This window comes from Cajanus cajan, chromosome 10, assembly GCF_000230855.2.
Source record: "Cajanus cajan strain Asha chromosome 10, NIPB_CcT2T_4, whole genome shotgun sequence".
NCBI classification, from domain to species: Eukaryota; Viridiplantae; Streptophyta; class Magnoliopsida; order Fabales; family Fabaceae; genus Cajanus; species Cajanus cajan.
This window is the reverse complement of record NC_138526.1, coordinates 51809711-51829267: the sequence shown is the minus strand read 5'-3', so window position 1 is coordinate 51829267 and position 19557 is coordinate 51809711. Positions and strand designations below refer to the sequence as shown.

The 19557-nt window shown below is 32.2% G+C and overlaps 4 protein-coding genes across 13 annotated transcripts; 2 read left to right on the top strand and 2 right to left on the bottom strand.

Moving 5' to 3' along the window:
- The first annotated feature begins 781 nt into the window (after nucleotides 1-781).
- On the top strand, nucleotides 782-2528 carry LOC145952593 (peptide deformylase 1A, chloroplastic/mitochondrial-like). Its single transcript, XM_083065282.1, has 4 exons — nucleotides 782-1030; nucleotides 1105-1194; nucleotides 1399-1466; nucleotides 2113-2528. Exons 1-4 carry the CDS (start codon nucleotides 797-799, stop codon nucleotides 2351-2353), a joined length of 633 nt encoding a protein of 210 aa, XP_082921408.1. The 5' UTR covers nucleotides 782-796; the 3' UTR covers nucleotides 2354-2528.
- A 532-nt stretch (nucleotides 2529-3060) lies between these two features.
- Nucleotides 3061-9108, bottom strand: LOC145952592 (putative polygalacturonase At1g80170). 6 transcript variants are annotated; one of them, XM_083065280.1, is made up of 12 exons: nucleotides 8907-9068; nucleotides 6644-6792; nucleotides 6176-6294; nucleotides 5973-6054; nucleotides 5536-5667; nucleotides 5264-5434; nucleotides 5155-5175; nucleotides 4742-4949; nucleotides 4049-4130; nucleotides 3856-3964; nucleotides 3652-3768; nucleotides 3061-3507 (listed from the first exon to the last, which is right to left on the bottom strand). In XM_083065280.1, the coding sequence occupies exons 4-12, from the start codon at nucleotides 6036-6038 to the stop codon at nucleotides 3208-3210; spliced, it is 1206 nt and encodes a 401-aa protein (XP_082921406.1). In that variant the 5' UTR covers nucleotides 6039-6054; nucleotides 6176-6294; nucleotides 6644-6792; nucleotides 8907-9068; the 3' UTR covers nucleotides 3061-3207. The 6 variants fall into 6 exon arrangements, with proteins under 6 accessions (XP_082921406.1, XP_082921404.1, XP_082921405.1 ...); XM_083065278.1 differs by lacking the exon at nucleotides 5973-6054 and having other exon boundaries at nucleotides 6176-6271; nucleotides 6584-6792; XM_083065279.1 differs by lacking the exon at nucleotides 5973-6054 and having other exon boundaries at nucleotides 6176-6271.
- A 1017-nt stretch (nucleotides 9109-10125) lies between these two features.
- On the top strand, nucleotides 10126-11869 carry LOC109806264 (peptide deformylase 1A, chloroplastic/mitochondrial). Its single transcript, XM_020368637.2, has 4 exons — nucleotides 10126-10374; nucleotides 10449-10538; nucleotides 10743-10810; nucleotides 11457-11869. The coding sequence occupies exons 1-4, from the start codon at nucleotides 10141-10143 to the stop codon at nucleotides 11695-11697; spliced, it is 633 nt and encodes a 210-aa protein (XP_020224226.1). The 5' UTR covers nucleotides 10126-10140; the 3' UTR covers nucleotides 11698-11869.
- A 535-nt stretch (nucleotides 11870-12404) lies between these two features.
- On the bottom strand, nucleotides 12405-18516 carry LOC109805537 (putative polygalacturonase At1g80170). Of its 5 annotated transcripts, none has more exons than XM_020367636.3 (11): nucleotides 18255-18516; nucleotides 15933-16141; nucleotides 15525-15620; nucleotides 14881-15012; nucleotides 14609-14779; nucleotides 14500-14520; nucleotides 14086-14293; nucleotides 13393-13474; nucleotides 13200-13308; nucleotides 12996-13112; nucleotides 12405-12851 (listed from the first exon to the last, which is right to left on the bottom strand). In XM_020367636.3, exons 2-11 carry the CDS (start codon nucleotides 15993-15995, stop codon nucleotides 12552-12554), a joined length of 1299 nt encoding a protein of 432 aa, XP_020223225.2. In that variant the 5' UTR covers nucleotides 15996-16141; nucleotides 18255-18516; the 3' UTR covers nucleotides 12405-12551. The 5 variants fall into 5 exon arrangements, with proteins under 5 accessions (XP_020223225.2, XP_020223226.2, XP_020223224.2 ...); XM_020367637.3 differs by having other exon boundaries at nucleotides 15993-16141; nucleotides 18255-18515; XM_020367635.3 differs by having other exon boundaries at nucleotides 15525-16141.
- Between the last annotated feature and the right edge of the window lie 1041 nt (nucleotides 18517-19557).

Here is a 19557-nt window from a genome sequence, read left to right as displayed (position 1 = left end):
AATAAAATTATTAGATTGAATAATTTTTTTTCTTGATATTCGATCCGGTTCAACCGATGACTCATAATGAATATTATTGTAAAGCCAGTGAGTGGGTAGCAGCAAATAGAAAACACGATTGTGTGAATGAAGAAGGAAATTGAAATTGAAAATGAGTGGATCTTGCTTCCACACATTAATAAAATATATTATTTAAATGCGTGAAAAGAACAAAAGTGTAATTTTTAAATAATTATAAAAAATAAATAAAAAATATAAAAGTTTTTATATTAGTTAAAAACAAATTCAATTTATATTAGCTAAAAAAATTAAGTAAAAAATTAATGATTTTATTATATTATTATTATTTCTTTCTTTGACAACATTTATATTATTTATTATTAATTTATTGCTATAAATTTTTATTTAATTTTGTTTAAATAATAAAAAAATTAAATACAATAAACATATTTGTATTTTATCTCACTATTTTTTTTTTATAATTTGCGTTGAAGTCGTGTGTTAGTTTTTAAAGATAAGTATTTTGAGAATATCATTGAAGTAAAAATAAATAAATTTTTTATTTTAAAAGAAGTCATAAAAGTTACTTATTTAAGTATTTGTAACTTTTTAAAAAAAAATAACAAAAATTACAAAGATAATCGAAGATTGAATATAGATTTTCATAATTCTATCTACTTCCAACAAACTATAATTAAGGTTGTTTAAAATTAAAAAAATATTTTTTAAAAAATAAAAAGGAAATAATTTGTGTGAAGGAAAAAATAAAATATGGGAGAAAGGGAAATGAGAAAGTATGGGCGGGGTTGCGCGTGGTTCCGATGGCGGCAGAAGTGGGTTGTGGGGGGGTGGGAAGTTGCCAAAAATTGTGAATGCCGGAGAGGTTGTTCTTGGCGAGGCGGCCCAAGAAGTTAGGCACAATGAGATGAAATTGGAGAAAGTGCAGAAGATGATCGACGACATGATCCGTGTCATGCGAAGGGCACTTGGTGTTGGTCTCGCTGCCCCACACATTGGAATCCCCTTAAGGGTACTTATCCCCTATCCATCAATCCATATGCTACCTACCTCTCTTAAATTATTATTATTACTATGCTTTTGCAGATTATTGTTTTGGAAGATAAAAAACAATACATGACTTACAAGCAAGAGGAAGAGTTAAAAGCACAAGATAGAAGACCTTTTGATCTTTTGGTATGCTACCTTTTTCTTAATTTTAATCTGCTACTATGGAAAAAAAAATTCAAGTCTCGTATCGAACAGAGATTAGGCAATTAAATAATATATAAGTGAAAAACAACTCTCTTCTTTTGTAAGATTGAGTTAGGCTTAAATTCACTATTCTTATAGCTACTTACTTACTTCCATTCATTCTTCGCTTGTCTTGCGTTGAGCCAGGTCATCCTTAACCCCAAGCTCAAGTACAACACCAACAGAACTGCACTCTTTTTTGAAGGCTGCTTGAGGTCTGCCAATTATTCATTTTTCACCCTTTGTTTAAGAAATACTGTCATTCAGTTGCTGGGATTTTCTCTTAACTAGCTGTACCAAATTTACATATATGCTTCCATTTAAGCAAATGCTTCATAGTTATTGTGGCTAAGGGCTAAAAACTAGCAATTTTCTTTCAATATTCATAAGGTTTTGTGGAGGTTTAAGAAATACTGTCATTCAGATGCTGGGATTTTCTCTTAACTAGCTGTACCATATTTACATATATGCTTCCATTTAAGCAAATGCTTCATAGTTATTGTGGCTAAGGGCTAAAAACTAGCAATTTTCTTTCAATATTCATAAGGTTTTGTGGAGGTTTAGTGCATTTCCACGATGAGACATGTGCAACAGAACACTGGAATTTTTTAATATTATTCAACTCTCTTATTGTGAACATGCCACATTTTAGTGAGATTTTCCTCCAACCTGATTCGATGCAATTGGGTTTGTTGGATTTATTATTGTTGTAGGTAACAACTTAAGCTTTTCAATGGTGTTGTCATAATTTTTAAAATAATCAGGATCACTTTATGTTTGTGTTTTATGAGGTAGTAATGTGTCAAGTACATATATATATAGGATGCAAATAACATCATCATCTGCAATACCATTTTGCAGTGTGGCTGGATACTGTGTTGTGGTAGAGCGGTACCTTGATGTTGAAGTTGCAGGTTTTGATCGTTACGGTGAACCCCTCAAAATAAATGCTACTTGTTGGCAGGCCCGGATCTTACAACATGCGTGTGATCACCTGGATGGAACACTGTATGTTGATAAGATGGTACCTAGAACTTTCAGAGCTCTAGAGAACATGTATAATCCTCTTGCCCATGGGTGCCCCAAACTTGGCCCCCGCTAATGCAGGTCTTAGGGCTTGAAGCTGAAGTTGACACTTCTAGATCTTAGCATGTAGTCCAGATGCATTAAGTTAGAAATATTTTCTCAATTTGGAAATAAGTAAATTCCTCTCAATTTTCAGTGTTATCATGTTGCAATAATTGTTAATTCAATCTGTTATTTTTTCTGATCAATTTACTTCATACAAGTTTTTTTTTTCATAAACACGATCTACATAATATCTTAAAACTAACAACTAAAAATTAATATATACTTACAAAATGCGACTTTCATTAATCAAATATTATTTTAACATATAAGATACGTCAGATATTGATTTTGTCTTGTCTTCTAATGTATTTGGAATATGTAAGATCAACACGATAGATGTTTTTCTTTTTCAATATAATGTTGTGTGTTTATTAGTAGTCCGTTCAGGTGGCTTGCTTTTCCACTTATGCACATCTGATGACTAATTCCATTCCATGGTAGTGATCCTAGATGTAGGAGAATTTACCTTCTATTGAATGAAAATGGTATAAAAGTTGATGTTCTAGTAAGAAACAATCCAAATGTGTTTTAAACTGTTTTTGGGAATTTGCTTATTTCTTACTATTGATCATAATTTTTTAGTAGATACTCAATCTTGATGTTTAGAGACACTAGATGAGAAAAGACAACTAGATCATTAGCGTAATTGGGATTTGACCAGAAAGATAAGACAAGGAATGAGGAAAATAACTCATCACAAAATTAACATCTTATACGGATCATAAGCGTTCACCATATCTGCCTTCCTCTTAAACAGTAGTCTACAAAATAATTTCCGGGGAATTCATGAACTACTTTAATCTATCTGCACAGAAAACCTTATATTCAAACGGAATGAATAGCAGGGTTTGCATCGTTTGACTCTAACAAGACATTCTGTCTGATAAAATCATCATCACTGCTTGGGAAACAGGTAGGAGGATACAAAAAACCTCGAGCAGAACCATGAGCTTGCCAGCAGAAAGAGCTGGTATTTCCTCCAAAGCATGATGCAAGAAAAATATTTTCTAGATATAAACCTTCACATGGAGAGGCATCACTGCAAGCAAATTTAATTGCTTCATCGGTGGCTGAAGTTCCTTGTATATCAATGAAGGATATATTCTCCACTCTGACAGCAGAAGTCTGCAATTTGATACAGGACATTACATTCTTACAGCATATTTGAGCTGCAGTAGAATAACTCCAACCAAACCATCAATAAATGAACCATTCCATACATAGGTAAATTTACGGAATGAGCCCGCGAAAACTTCAAAAAATATATACCTCATTTCTACAAGAATGTGGCGAATCACAGTAGTATTGATCTATTATTATTGGATTCGACACATTTTCCATTAAGACATTCTGGAATGTGATCTTGGAAGCAAAGCCACTCCCACCCTAACGAAAATTTGAGACAAGTCAATCAATTTGTACATTGCTTGGTGACATATAAAAAGAATGTGCTACAGTTGTCAAGAAACTTACCTGCCATGTTTTGATTCTCAACCCATTATCAGTATTGTAAAGATAAGCTCCATCAATAATTACATTTTGCACTTTCTCCCATTTCTTTGATTTTCCCAAGCTTCCAATGCTGAAAAATATATTAGTTTTAGTATCCATTAACAATTATACCACTAAATCTCTTAGAGAACTGCAAAGTGGAAATTACTCTCACCTTATGCCATGGCCAGGACCGCAAGAGATGTTTCTGATCCAGATCCGTGAAGAATTTCTGACTATTGAAATGCAGTCATCACCTGAAATTGAACATTATGGATTGAAATTTTTTTCTTCTGATATATTACTTGATCACTAGAGTCAGTAATTAGAGTAATCAATGCTCTTACGTTGGACTTCCGTCCAATTTTATAAATAACTTACACATGCAGAGTGTTTCAGAATTACACTATTTCCTGCTAGCGTTCAAGTTTTACGTGCATTTTACTTTTCTGATCTTTCTTTTCTCTTGACAACATCAAACTTGGTCCAATATTAGTAAAAGGCTATACATCCTGAAATTAACATTATTAAGCATTTAGATGCATATCATGAAATTGAGGCAGCTTTTAGCACCAACGAAGGGAAAAAATTCAGACAGCTACGTTATCAGGAAAAAGAAAATCTTATAAGATATTTACTTTATTCTTTGTTACCGTAGGATCTCAAAAACATTGAATCTAATGTCATTCTGCTTATCCTAATTTTTATTAACAGGAGGTATGTTGTCATCTATTATATGACGAGTTATTTTATAACACTATATGAAAACTATTATCTGGTGTAAATAGCATGCTAACATTACTGCTAAGACCATAATGTCATTCAAAATAAGTAAAGCTAATATGGCACTTGGTTGAGGATAAGGTACCTGTTTTGATTACACTATCCTTGATCTCAACTCCCTTTGTTGCACTAATGTGAATTCCATCAGTATTAGGACTGAAAGCAGGTGCTAATACTTTGAGACGGGATGCTACTACCCGCATACAGTTGGTGAATGACATGTGCATTTGTTGGCTATTTAACAGCATAAGATTTCTGACTTTCAGATCCTTGCATCTATGAAAAGTCAATGCCTGCAGTGTGAATGTTTGTTTCATATTCAGCCAATAAAACACATCAGATCACGAAAACTATATATTTTTTTTATCCAAAGGAATTACAATGATGGTGACAAAGTTTGAATTTAAAACCCTACTCATACTATCCCAATTCCCCTCCCACCACATATCAAATCAGGAAATAGATCTTGTTTGCTCTATATTTTGAAGCGCCACTAACCGTTGGAGCAGGATGACATGGCTGCGAAAGGACATTTAGAAATCACTTTAGTTACACAGTTGATTAAACTTGAACAAAATATGAATTTAAGCTTTCTAGGAAGCAATACATTTGTGGAGTTGGTCTTGCAAGATCTGTCCCACCATTCGTGTCCCATTCCATTGATCCTCCCTCCACCATCTACAGTAAGGTGATTCACCCCATGGAAGTAAAGCCATTTGCGCTGATTTAAACCATGCCACATTGCAGGATCTGGTGGTGCAACGATTGTACCTGAGATCTATAATAAATTTGAAAATAATCAAGAAAATAAATCTTTATCTATAAAGACACATACTTCATTCAGGAATTGGAAAGAGCGGATAACAAATGGGAGCATACCCTCAAAGTGATCTTAGATCGACAAGGCCCACCAATGTCAACTGGATGGACAAGAAAAGTTTTCCCATATGGAAAAACCACATTTATAAATCCAGGGAGAGAACAAGCCACATTCCAAGCCTCCAGGAAGGCCTGAAAAGATAAATAAACTAAATCAGGACAAGCTTAATGGATCACATTGTGCTACATGAATGATCAATTATTTCGCATGCTTATTTTCATTGATTTAGAAGACTTAAACATTTTGCAAGACATGAATCTTAATAGTTAATATTTTGCCCTAGTTTTAAGAACCACCCCAATCACTCTCACTCACTGGTTGACACTCTAATAAATGTCTCAATCTCTCTCAACTTAAACTTTTAAGCCAATTGGTTCCCTAACTGTAATTGATTTTCCTACTGAAGAAGAATCCCTAGAAATATTTACTTACTCACAGCATTATGATGTTCATAATTGTCGGTCAACAAAGTTAGATTTTCTCGATCATGAAACCACAACATCAAATAAGCTCAAAACCTAAAACGTTTGTGGTTTTCAAACAATAAATGAGCATTTCAATTGTGGGGAATGAAACGAAGGACAAAAAAAGAGATAAAAGGAAACTCGATAGTTATAAAATAAAACCATTACGGATTACCTCAGTGTCATTATGAACCCCGTCCCCTTCTGCACCATAATCACCGACAGAAAGAACCCATCTAGATCTTGTTCTTCTCAACCCTGAACGTGGGAGCTTGATAACAGTATCAAACTCCTCTGCACGAGTGAGACATGAAGTAACAAGTATATTTATGTGAATGAAGATAATAATAAGTGTTGAAGGAGAACAATATTTGAGGTTCTTCATTTTGTGTCAGATTCGGACCATCGTTGATTTGGTGAGAGAATCTTACGAGAATTTGCTCATTTGTTGGTTTAGTTAGTTGCTTGTTCAATAGGAACATGTAACACAAACACTTGACCAATATACATCAATCTTATACATCTAAGTTGAATCTCAATATTCTATAAAAAATGTATAATCTAAATATAAATAATTTTGTACCATAGAATGGACACCGTATATAAGTATTGTCCTGATGTAATACAAGTGTACTTTTTGTACCATAGAATTTGTCTCGTCTGTCCAATACGAAATTTCGAATTGGGTCACTCCTCGGCCTTTTTGTTAATTTTACACTCTGACAGTGTGACTGCTTTCACAACTTGCCTTTTTTGTTTGCCTCCGCAACATTGTTTTGCTCATCTCCCACCCTTATCAAGATAAATTAAAAACAAAAAGTATTGGATAAGAACTCCTACCTAAAATGAGCATTCATTTTAAGAAAATGAACTTGAATTTAATTCATCTATAAAATTGGCTCTAAATTCATAAATTTTAAAATAGCATAAAATCTTACTCTAACAATTGTTTTTTAGATTTATTAGATTATCCATCATTGAATTATCATCAAACTATTCTCAGATATGTCTAATTCTCTAAGTTCTATATTTGAGATGTTCGATCTTTAATATAAAGAAAATTTGTTGAAAATTTATATTAATGAATTGTATGATAAAATAGAATATACAAGTCAGAAATAACTTTTATTTTACAGACTAATTTTATAAAAATGAAATTGGTATAAATCTATTTTCTTAATAATTGATGCATGTAGATTCTCTATTGTGATTGTGACAACTTGTCATAGCAATGAGACACTTGAATCTGAAAACAAGTTAGGTGGTTTCAAGTGGGAAATTTCCTTGAAGGGAGGCCGAGAGAGAAGCAGAAGGAAACCAGCAATTCAATTGGCTTCGAAATTTGGATATAGGTTGTTTGCAGGTTGAATTAATATACATGGGCAAAAATGCATTTCATTCCCAATATGCTAATCAGTTTTGAAATTTGAAAACATGTAAGTGAGTCCTCAGTGTTTATGAATAGGATAAAACATATGCTACATGAGGACATTCAAGCCTAGCGTTCAACAAGACAATTTCATTTCATACAGATTATATGGAAGCTCCATACACATAGTATCTATCCTTCATCAGATCAGAGTAAGACTTTCAAGACTTTCAAGTTCATCACATCATCTTGGTCATTAAAACTTTGTATGTTAGCAACTCACTTGAATGTGCAAAAACGTGACACTACATTATGAGGGAGCAAAACTTGTGTAATAATCATTGATGTTGGTCCTCGTGCATGGAAATAGAAACGTGGTAGACATAAATTGTGATTTATTTCCTAAACCATTGAGGTCAGCTTGTTACGTTTTTTTTTTCTTTCTTTTTTTGGTATTAGAAAGTTTAGATAAATTAGATTTCAAGAACTTATCAAGAACAGGAGAGAATCACAAAACTTTATATAGTTCGTAAGTACTTAAAGAGATACTTATAAATTACTCATTAATAAGATCTTTACATTAACAGTGAAAATTCAACCTATAATGTGTTTTTTTAAATATGAGTTTATTCCTTACTAATTGGACTAACTTTTGTTGGTAAGCTGTTACATCTTTGATCTATTTATTTGTCCAAACTCCCTCACAATGAAAACTTATAGTTAAGTAGTAACTTAGTTGCATATTTACACATATTAAAGTTTAAAGGAAATACACTATAATGTGAAATTAATAATAAGTAAACTTAAATACAAAAGTATGTTTGGTAGAGTGACTTAATAGGAAGGAAGATGGATTAAAGTGGATTTGAAAAAAAAAATTGTTCGATTGTATTCTACTATTCCTCAAAATATTTTTAAATTATTATTTTTTAAATAATATAAAAAAATAAAATAAAAATGACAAGTGTGTTAAAACATAGTTTTTCATATTTCCATGGAATATCATTTTCTCATCCCCTCAACATGGGAAAAAATGGTGAAAACATGATAGGATAATTTTTCCAAAAATAAATAATACCAAAAAATGACTTTACAAAATTTTTAATAAACATGAAAATATATTACATATCCATGTTTACATTCCCAAAAATGAACTTATAATCAATTAAACAATACATTAAAGAAAATGTGAACGAAATAGGTTTTACACATTGTTTGTTTGCATAGGAAAAAAAAAAAAAAAAAAAAGAGGAATGAAACTTGGTAGAAAGAAAAGAAGAGAGATATAATCCTTCCCGTATTACACAAAATTAAGAAATAAATGAATTAGTGAATTTATTTTAAAAAGAGATTTTCACTTTCGGAAGGAAAGGGCAAAAACTTTCCGATGAAAATAATAGACAAAATACTCTCATTTTGTGTTCCATTTGTTTTCTTATTTAAGGTATTTATTTATTTTTGGAAGAAAATGAAATGAAAGGTGAGTGAAAGAGGTGGCGATGATGGAAATCTGAGATGCAGAGAAATGGAGTGATACCTTGGCGAGATTGACGTAGAAAAAGAGGGGCTTCTTGGTGTTAGAGACCTGAATGCGATTCTTCTTATACGAATCGTTCATGTTGATGCTGATGTTGTTCACTCCCTCTGTTACGCCTTCCATTGCTTTCTCTTTCTCTTTCGCAACCAAAAACCCTAACCATATGCTTATCCAACCTCTTCACTCTTCAGCCACCGCTTTTTCACTCCCAAGGCCCAAGCCCAGGCCCAGCCCCAACATTCTTTTTCACTCTTTTGGCCCTCACCCTTTCCTCCTTTAATATAACCTCTTTATTATTTATAATTTAAAGCCAAATCAATTAAATATTAAACTAAGTAAACCGAAATTAGTGATGATAGATTAGAATAATATACATATACAGAATTTTAGGTTTAAATCTGTTGTGGGTATTATAATTTTGATGAGTAAAAAAATTAAAATAAAATTATTAGATTGAATAATTTTTTTTCTTGATATTCGATCCGGTTCAACCGATGACTCATAATGAATATTATTGTAAAGCCAGTGAGTGGGTAGCAGCAAATAGAAAACACGATTGTGTGAATGAAGAAGGAAATTGAAATTGAAAATGAGTGGATCTTGCTTCCACACATTAATAAAATATATTATTTAAATGCGTGAAAAGAACAAAAGTGTAATTTTTAAATAATTATAAAAAATAAATAAAAAATATAAAAGTTTTTATATTAGTTAAAAACAAATTCAATTTATATTAGCTAAAAAAATTAAGTAAAAAATTAATGATTTTATTATATTATTATTATTTCTTTCTTTGACAACATTTATATTATTTATTATTAATTTATTGCTATAAATTTTTATTTAATTTTGTTTAAATAATAAAAAAATTAAATACAATAAACATATTTGTATTTTATCTCACTATTTTTTTTTTATAATTTGCGTTGAAGTCGTGTGTTAGTTTTTAAAGATAAGTATTTTGAGAATATCATTGAAGTAAAAATAAATAAATTTTTTATTTTAAAAGAAGTCATAAAAGTTACTTATTTAAGTATTTGTAACTTTTTAAAAAAAAATAACAAAAATTACAAAGATAATCGAAGATTGAATATAGATTTTCATAATTCTATCTACTTCCAACAAACTATAATTAAGGTTGTTTAAAATTAAAAAAATATTTTTTAAAAAATAAAAAGGAAATAATTTGTGTGAAGGAAAAAATAAAATATGGGAGAAAGGGAAATGAGAAAGTATGGGCGGGGTTGCGCGTGGTTCCGATGGCGGCAGAAGTGGGTTGTGGGGGGGTGGGAAGTTGCCAAAAATTGTGAATGCCGGAGAGGTTGTTCTTGGCGAGGCGGCCCAAGAAGTTAGGCACAATGAGATGAAATTGGAGAAAGTGCAGAAGATGATCGACGACATGATCCGTGTCATGCGAAGGGCACTTGGTGTTGGTCTCGCTGCCCCACACATTGGAATCCCCTTAAGGGTACTTATCCCCTATCCATCAATCCATATGCTACCTACCTCTCTTAAATTATTATTATTACTATGCTTTTGCAGATTATTGTTTTGGAAGATAAAAAACAATACATGACTTACAAGCAAGAGGAAGAGTTAAAAGCACAAGATAGAAGACCTTTTGATCTTTTGGTATGCTACCTTTTTCTTAATTTTAATCTGCTACTATGGAAAAAAAAATTCAAGTCTCGTATCGAACAGAGATTAGGCAATTAAATAATATATAAGTGAAAAACAACTCTCTTCTTTTGTAAGATTGAGTTAGGCTTAAATTCACTATTCTTATAGCTACTTACTTACTTCCATTCATTCTTCGCTTGTCTTGCGTTGAGCCAGGTCATCCTTAACCCCAAGCTCAAGTACAACACCAACAGAACTGCACTCTTTTTTGAAGGCTGCTTGAGGTCTGCCAATTATTCATTTTTCACCCTTTGTTTAAGAAATACTGTCATTCAGTTGCTGGGATTTTCTCTTAACTAGCTGTACCAAATTTACATATATGCTTCCATTTAAGCAAATGCTTCATAGTTATTGTGGCTAAGGGCTAAAAACTAGCAATTTTCTTTCAATATTCATAAGGTTTTGTGGAGGTTTAAGAAATACTGTCATTCAGATGCTGGGATTTTCTCTTAACTAGCTGTACCATATTTACATATATGCTTCCATTTAAGCAAATGCTTCATAGTTATTGTGGCTAAGGGCTAAAAACTAGCAATTTTCTTTCAATATTCATAAGGTTTTGTGGAGGTTTAGTGCATTTCCACGATGAGACATGTGCAACAGAACACTGGAATTTTTTAATATTATTCAACTCTCTTATTGTGAACATGCCACATTTTAGTGAGATTTTCCTCCAACCTGATTCGATGCAATTGGGTTTGTTGGATTTATTATTGTTGTAGGTAACAACTTAAGCTTTTCAATGGTGTTGTCATAATTTTTAAAATAATCAGGATCACTTTATGTTTGTGTTTTATGAGGTAGTAATGTGTCAAGTACATATATATATAGGATGCAAATAACATCATCATCTGCAATACCATTTTGCAGTGTGGCTGGATACTGTGTTGTGGTAGAGCGGTACCTTGATGTTGAAGTTGCAGGTTTTGATCGTTACGGTGAACCCCTCAAAATAAATGCTACTTGTTGGCAGGCCCGGATCTTACAACATGCGTGTGATCACCTGGATGGAACACTGTATGTTGATAAGATGGTACCTAGAACTTTCAGAGCTCTAGAGAACATGTATAATCCTCTTGCCCATGGGTGCCCCAAACTTGGCCCCCGCTAATGCAGGTCTTAGGGCTTGAAGCTGGAGTTGACACTTCTAGATCTTAGCATGTAGTCCAGATGCATTAAGTTAGAAATATTTTCTCAATTTGGAAATAAGTAAATTCCTCTCAATTTTCAGTGTTATCATGTTGCAATAATTGTTAATTCAATCTGTTATTTTTTCTGATCAATTTACTTCATACAAGTTTTTTTTTTCATAAACACGATCTACATAATATCTTAAAACTAACAACTAAAAATTAATATATACTTACAAAATGCGACTTTCATTAATCAAATATTATTTTAACATATAAGATACGTCAGATATTGATTTTGTCTTGTCTTCTAATGTATTTGGAATATGTAAGATCAACACGATAGATGTTTTTCTTTTTCAATATAATGTTGTGTGTTTATTAGTAGTCCGTTCAGGTGGCTTGCTTTTCCACTTATGCACATCTGATGACTAATTCCATTCCATGGTAGTGATCCTAGATGTAGGAGAATTTACCTTCTATTGAATGAAAATGGTATAAAAGTTGATGTTCTAGTAAGAAACAATCCAAATGTGTTTTAAACTGTTTTTGGGAATTTGCTTATTTCTTACTATTGATCATAATTTTTTAGTAGATACTCAATCTTGATGTTTAGAGACACTAGATGAGAAAAGACAACTAGATCATTAGCGTAATTGGGATTTGACCAGAAAGATAAGACAAGGAATGAGGAAAATAACTCATCACAAAATTAACATCTTATACGGATCATAAGCGTTCACCATATCTGCCTTCCTCTTAAACAGTAGTCTACAAAATAATTTCCGGGGAATTCATGAACTACTTTAATCTATCTGCACAGAAAACCTTATATTCAAACGGAATGAATAGCAGGGTTTGCATCGTTTGACTCTAACAAGACATTCTGTCTGATAAAATCATCATCACTGCTTGGGAAACAGGTAGGAGGATACAAAAAACCTCGAGCAGAACCATGAGCTTGCCAGCAGAAAGAGCTGGTATTTCCTCCAAAGCATGATGCAAGAAAAATATTTTCTAGATATAAACCTTCACATGGAGAGGCATCACTGCAAGCAAATTTAATTGCTTCATCGGTGGCTGAAGTTCCTTGTATATCAATGAAGGATATATTCTCCACTCTGACAGCAGAAGTCTGCAATTTGATACAGGACATTACATTCTTACAGCATATTTGAGCTGCAGTAGAATAACTCCAACCAAACCATCAATAAATGAACCATTCCATACATAGGTAAATTTACGGAATGAGCCCGCGAAAACTTCAAAAAATATATACCTCATTTCTACAAGAATGTGGCGAATCACAGTAGTATTGATCTATTATTATTGGATTCGACACATTTTCCATTAAGACATTCTGGAATGTGATCTTGGAAGCAAAGCCACTCCCACCCTAACGAAAATTTGAGACAAGTCAATCAATTTGTACATTGCTTGGTGACATATAAAAAGAATGTGCTACAGTTGTCAAGAAACTTACCTGCCATGTTTTGATTCTCAACCCATTATCAGTATTGTAAAGATAAGCTCCATCAATAATTACATTTTGCACTTTCTCCCATTTCTTTGATTTTCCCAAGCTTCCAATGCTGAAAAATATATTAGTTTTAGTATCCATTAACAATTATACCACTAAATCTCTTAGAGAACTGCAAAGTGGAAATTACTCTCACCTTATGCCATGGCCAGGACCGCAAGAGATGTTTCTGATCCAGATCCGTGAAGAATTTCTGACTATTGAAATGCAGTCATCACCTGAAATTGAACATTATGGATTGAAATTTTTTTCTTCTGATATATTACTTGATCACTAGAGTCAGTAATTAGAGTAATCAATGCTCTTACGTTGGACTTCCGTCCAATTTTATAAATAACTTACACATGCAGAGTGTTTCAGAATTACACTATTTCCTGCTAGCGTTCAAGTTTTACGTGCATTTTACTTTTCTGATCTTTCTTTTCTCTTGACAACATCAAACTTGGTCCAATATTAGTAAAAGGCTATACATCCTGAAATTAACATTATTAAGCATTTAGATGCATATCATGAAATTGAGGCAGCTTTTAGCACCAACGAAGGGAAAAAATTCAGACAGCTACGTTATCAGGAAAAAGAAAATCTTATAAGATATTTACTTTATTCTTTGTTACCGTAGGATCTCAAAAACATTGAATCTAATGTCATTCTGCTTATCCTAATTTTTATTAACAGGAGGTATGTTGTCATCTATTATATGACGAGTTATTTTATAACACTATATGAAAACTATTATCTGGTGTAAATAGCATGCTAACATTACTGCTAAGACCATAATGTCATTCAAAATAAGTAAAGCTAATATGGCACTTGGTTGAGGATAAGGTACCTGTTTTGATTACACTATCCTTGATCTCAACTCCCTTTGTTGCACTAATGTGAATTCCATCAGTATTAGGACTGAAAGCAGGTGCTAATACTTTGAGACGGGATGCTACTACCCGCATACAGTTGGTGAATGACATGTGCATTTGTTGGCTATTTAACAGCATAAGATTTCTGACTTTCAGATCCTTGCATCTATGAAAAGTCAATGCCTGCAGTGTGAATGTTTGTTTCATATTCAGCCCAATAAAACACATCAGATCACGAAAACTATATATTTTTTTTATCCAAAGGAATTACAATGATGGTGACAAAGTTTGAATTTAAAACCCTACTCATACTATCCCAATTCCCCTCCCACCACATATCAAATCAGGAAATAGATCTTGTTTGCTCTATATTTTGAAGCGCCACTAACCGTTGGAGCAGGATGACATGGCTGCGAAAGGACATTTAGAAATCACTTTAGTTACACAGTTGATTAAACTTGAACAAAATATGAATTTAAGCTTTCTAGGAAGCAATACATTTGTGGAGTTGGTCTTGCAAGATCTGTCCCACCATTCGTGTCCCATTCCATTGATCCTCCCTCCACCATCTACAGTAAGGTGATTCACCCCATGGAAGTAAAGCCATTTGCGCTGATTTAAACCATGCCACATTGCAGGATCTGGTGGTGCAACGATTGTACCTGAGATCTATAATAAATTTGAAAATAATCAAGAAAATAAATCTTTATCTATAAAGACACATACTTCATTCAGGAATTGGAAAGAGCGGATAACAAATGGGAGCATACCCTCAAAGTGATCTTAGATCGACAAGGCCCACCAATGTCAACTGGATGGACAAGAAAAGTTTTCCCATATGGAAAAACCACATTTATAAATCCAGGGAGAGAACAAGCCACATTCCAAGCCTCCAGGAAGGCCTGAAAAGATAAATAAACTAAATCAGGACAAGCTTAATGGATCACATTGTGCTACATGAATGATCAATTATTTCGCATGCTTATTTTCATTGATTTAGAAGACTTAAAACATTTTGCAAGACATGAATCTTAATAGTTAATATTTTGCCCTAGTTTTAAGAACCCACCCCAATCACTCTCACTCACTGGTTGACACTCTAATAAATGTCTCAATCTCTCTCAACTTAAACTTTTAAGCCAATTGGTTTCCCTAACTGTAATTGATTTTCCTACTGAAGAAGAATCCCTAGAAATATTTACTTACTCACAGCATTATGATGTTCATAATTGTCGGTCAACAAAGTTAGATTTTCTCGATCATGAAACCACAACATCAAATAAGCTCAAAACCTAAAACGTTTGTGGTTTTTCAAACAATAAATGAGCATTTCAATTGTGGGGAATGAAACGAAGGACAAAAAAAGAGATAAAAGGAAACTCGATAGTTATAAAATAAAACCATTACGGATTACCTCAGTGTCATTATGAACCCCGTCCCCTTCTGCACCATAATCAACGACAGAAAGAACCCATCTAGATCTTGTTCTTCTCAACCCTGAACGTGGGAGCTTGATAACAGTATCAAACTCCTCTGCACGAGTGAGACATGAAGTAACAAGTATATTTATGTGAATGAAGATAATAATAAGTGTTGAAGGAGAACAATATTTGAGGTTCTTCATTTTGTGTCAGATTCGGACCATCGTTGATTTGGTGAGAGAATCTTACGAGAATTTGCTCATTTGTTGGTTTAGTTAGTTGCTTGTTCAATAGGAACATGTAACACAAACACTTGACCAATATACATCAATCTTATACATCTAAGTTGAATCTCAATATTCTATAAAAAATGTATAATCTAAATATAAATAATTTTGTACCATAGAATGGACACCGTATATAAGTATTGTCCTGATGTAATACAAGTGTACTTTTTGTACCATAGAATTTGTCTCGTCTGTCCAATACGAAATTTCGAATTGGGTCACTCCTCGGCCTTTTTGTTAATTTTACACTCTGACAGTGTGACTGCTTTCACAACTTGCCTTTTTTGTTTGCCTCCGCAACATTGTTTTGCTCATCTCCCACCCTTATCAAGATAAATTAAAAACAAAAAGTATTGGATAAGAACTCCTACCTAAAATGAGCATTCATTTTAAGAAAATGAACTTGAATTTAATTCATCTATAAAATTGGCTCTAAATTCATAAATTTTAAAATAGCATAAAATCTTACTCTAACAATTGTTTTTAGATTTATTAGATTATCCATCATTGAATTATCATCAAACTATTCTCAGATATGTCTAATTCTCTAAGTTCTATATTTGAGATGTTCGATCTTTAATATAAAGAAAATTTGTTGAAAATTTTATATTAATGAATTGTATGATAAAATAGAATATACAAGTCAGAAATAACTTTTATTTTACAGACTAATTTTATAAAAATGAAATTGGTATAAATCTATTTTCTTAATAATTGATGCATGTAGATTCTCTATTGTGATTGTGACAACTTGTCATAGCAATGAGACACTTGAATCTGAAAACAAGTTAGGTGGTTTCAAGTGGGAAATTTCCTTGAAGGGAGGCCGAGAGAGAAGCAGAAGGAAACCAGCAATTCAATTGGCTTCGAAATTTGGATATAGGTTGTTTGCAGGTTGAATTAATATACATGGGCAAAAATGCATTTCATTCCCAATATGCTAATCAGTTTTGAAATTTGAAAACATGTAAGTGAGTCCTCAGTGTTTATGAATAGGATAAAACATATGCTACATGAGGACATTCAAGCCTAGCGTTCAACAAGACAATTTCATTTCATACAGATTATATGGAAAGCTCCATACACATAGTATCTATCCTTCATCAGATCAGAGTAAGACTTTCAAGACTTTCAAGTTCATCACATCATCTTGGTCATTAAAACTTTGTATGTTAGCAACTCACTTGAATGTGCAAAACGTGACACTACATTATGAGGGAGCAAAACTTGTGTAATAATCATTGATGTTGGTCCTCGTGCATGGAAATAGAAACGTGGTAGACATAAATTGTGATTTATTTCCTAAACCATTGAGGTCAGCTTGTTACGTTTTTTTTTTCTTTCTTTTTTTGGTATTAGAAAGTTTAGATAAATTAGATTTCAAGAACTTATCAAGAACAGGAGAGAATCACAAAACTTTATATAGTTCGTAAGTACTTAAAGAGATACTTATAAATTACTCATTAATAAGATCTTTACATTAACAGTGAAAATTCAACCTATAATGTGTTTTTTTAAATATGAGTTTATTCCTTACTAATTGGACTAACTTTTGTTGGTAAGCTGTTACATCTTTGATCTATTTATTTGTCCAAACTCCCTCACAATGAAAACTTATAGTTAAGTAGTAACTTAGTTGCATATTTACACATATTAAAGTTTAAAGGAAATACACTATAATGTGAAATTAATAATAAGTAAACTTAAATACAAAAGTATGTTTGGTAGAGTGACTTAATAGGAAGGAAGATGGATTAAAGTGGATTTGAAAAAAAAAATTGTTCGATTGTATTCTACTATTCCTCAAAATATTTTTAAATTATTATTTTTTAAATAATATAAAAAAATAAAATAAAAATGACAAGTGTGTTAAAACATAGTTTTTCATATTTCCATGGAATATCATTTTCTCATCCCCTCAACATGGGAAAAAATGGTGAAAACATGATAGGATAATTTTTCCAAAAATAAATAATACCAAAAAATGACTTTACAAAATTTTTAATAAACATGAAAATATATTACATATCCATGTTTACATTCCCAAAAATGAACTTATAATCAATTAAACAATACATTAAAGAAAATGTGAACGAAATAGGTTTTACACATTGTTTGTTTGCATAGGAAAAAAAAAAAAAAAAAAAGAGGAATGAAACTTGGTAGAAAGAAAAGAAGAGAGATATAATCCTTCCCGTATTACACAAAATTAAGAAATAAATGAATTAGTGAATTTATTTTAAAAAGAGATTTTCACTTTCGGAAGGAAAGGGCAAAAACTTTCCGATGAAAATAATAGACAAAATACTCTCATTTTGTGTTCCATTTGTTTTCTTATTTAAGGTATTTATTTATTTTTGGAAGAAAATGAAATGAAAGGTGAGTGAAAGAGGTGGCGATGATGGAAATCTGAGATGCAGAGAAATGGAGTGATACCTTGGCGAGATTGACGTAGAAAAAGAGGGGCTTCTTGGTGTTAGAGACCTGAATGCGATTCTTCTTATACGAATCGTTCATGTTGATGCTGATGTTGTTCACTCCCTCTGTTACGCCTTCCATTGCTTTCTCTTTCTCTTTCGCAACCAAAAACCCTAACCATATGCTTATCCAACCTCTTCACTCTTCACTTCAGCCACCGCTTTTTCACTCCCAAGGCCCAAGCCCAGGCCCAGCCCCAACATTCTTTTTCACTCTTTTGGCCCTCACCCTTTCCTCCTTTAATATAACCTCTTTATTATTTATAATTTAAAGCCAAATCAATTAAATATTAAACTAAGTAAACCGAAATTAGTGATGATAGATTAGAATAATATACATATACAGAATTTTAGGTTTAAATCTGTTGTGGGTATTATAATTTTGATGAGTAAAAAAATTAAAATAAAATTATTAGATTGAATAATTTTTTTTCTTGATATTCGATCCGGTTCAACCGATGACTCATAATGAATATTATTGTAAAGCCAGTGAGTGGGTAGCAGCAAATAGAAAACACGATTGTGTGAATGAAGAAGGAAATTGAAATTGAAAATGAGTGGATCTTGCTTCCACACATTAATTAGGTCACCAAAGTTATTATAATTTACTTGTCCAAGTGGTTTATCGTGCTTCGTATCCCAAACTCAATCAGGGTGACCATATTTATTTTTATTTGATGCTACTTCTTCATAACGTGTTCATTCATGCATGGACCAAGAAAATAATGGAAATTAATTCATACTACTATGCATGGACACTGACCTATGAAATAATGTTAGAAAAATCTTCAAGGGTGAATTTAAAACAAGAAAATGATCTGTAGGGAACATGGACCAAGAAAAATATAGAATTGGTTTAAAAAAAAACAAATTCCGACCCACTTGACTACCTTGATAGAAATATGACGAAAATTAAAAAAATATATATTATTTCTTCTTGTTCGTCGTTTTTAATTGTACTCCTCTTATCATATGAAAAAAATTAAGATATCAGCAAAGTGACATTTCTTATATTGTTTATTAAAGTCGGAGAAGATTATTGCGAGTCCCAACATATTTAATACACGTGTATATTTAGAATTTAAGCATGATAACATTAATTAAACTAAAACAAATGTACTATAACAGTTCATTTAATTACGTGTTTGTCAATTTCTAGAGTTTGATCTAAATTATTAAGTTGGAAATTGAAATATCCATGATGAAGGAGTGGCAATATTAATCACTTGCATGCACATGATGGCATAATTGAATTCTGCTCG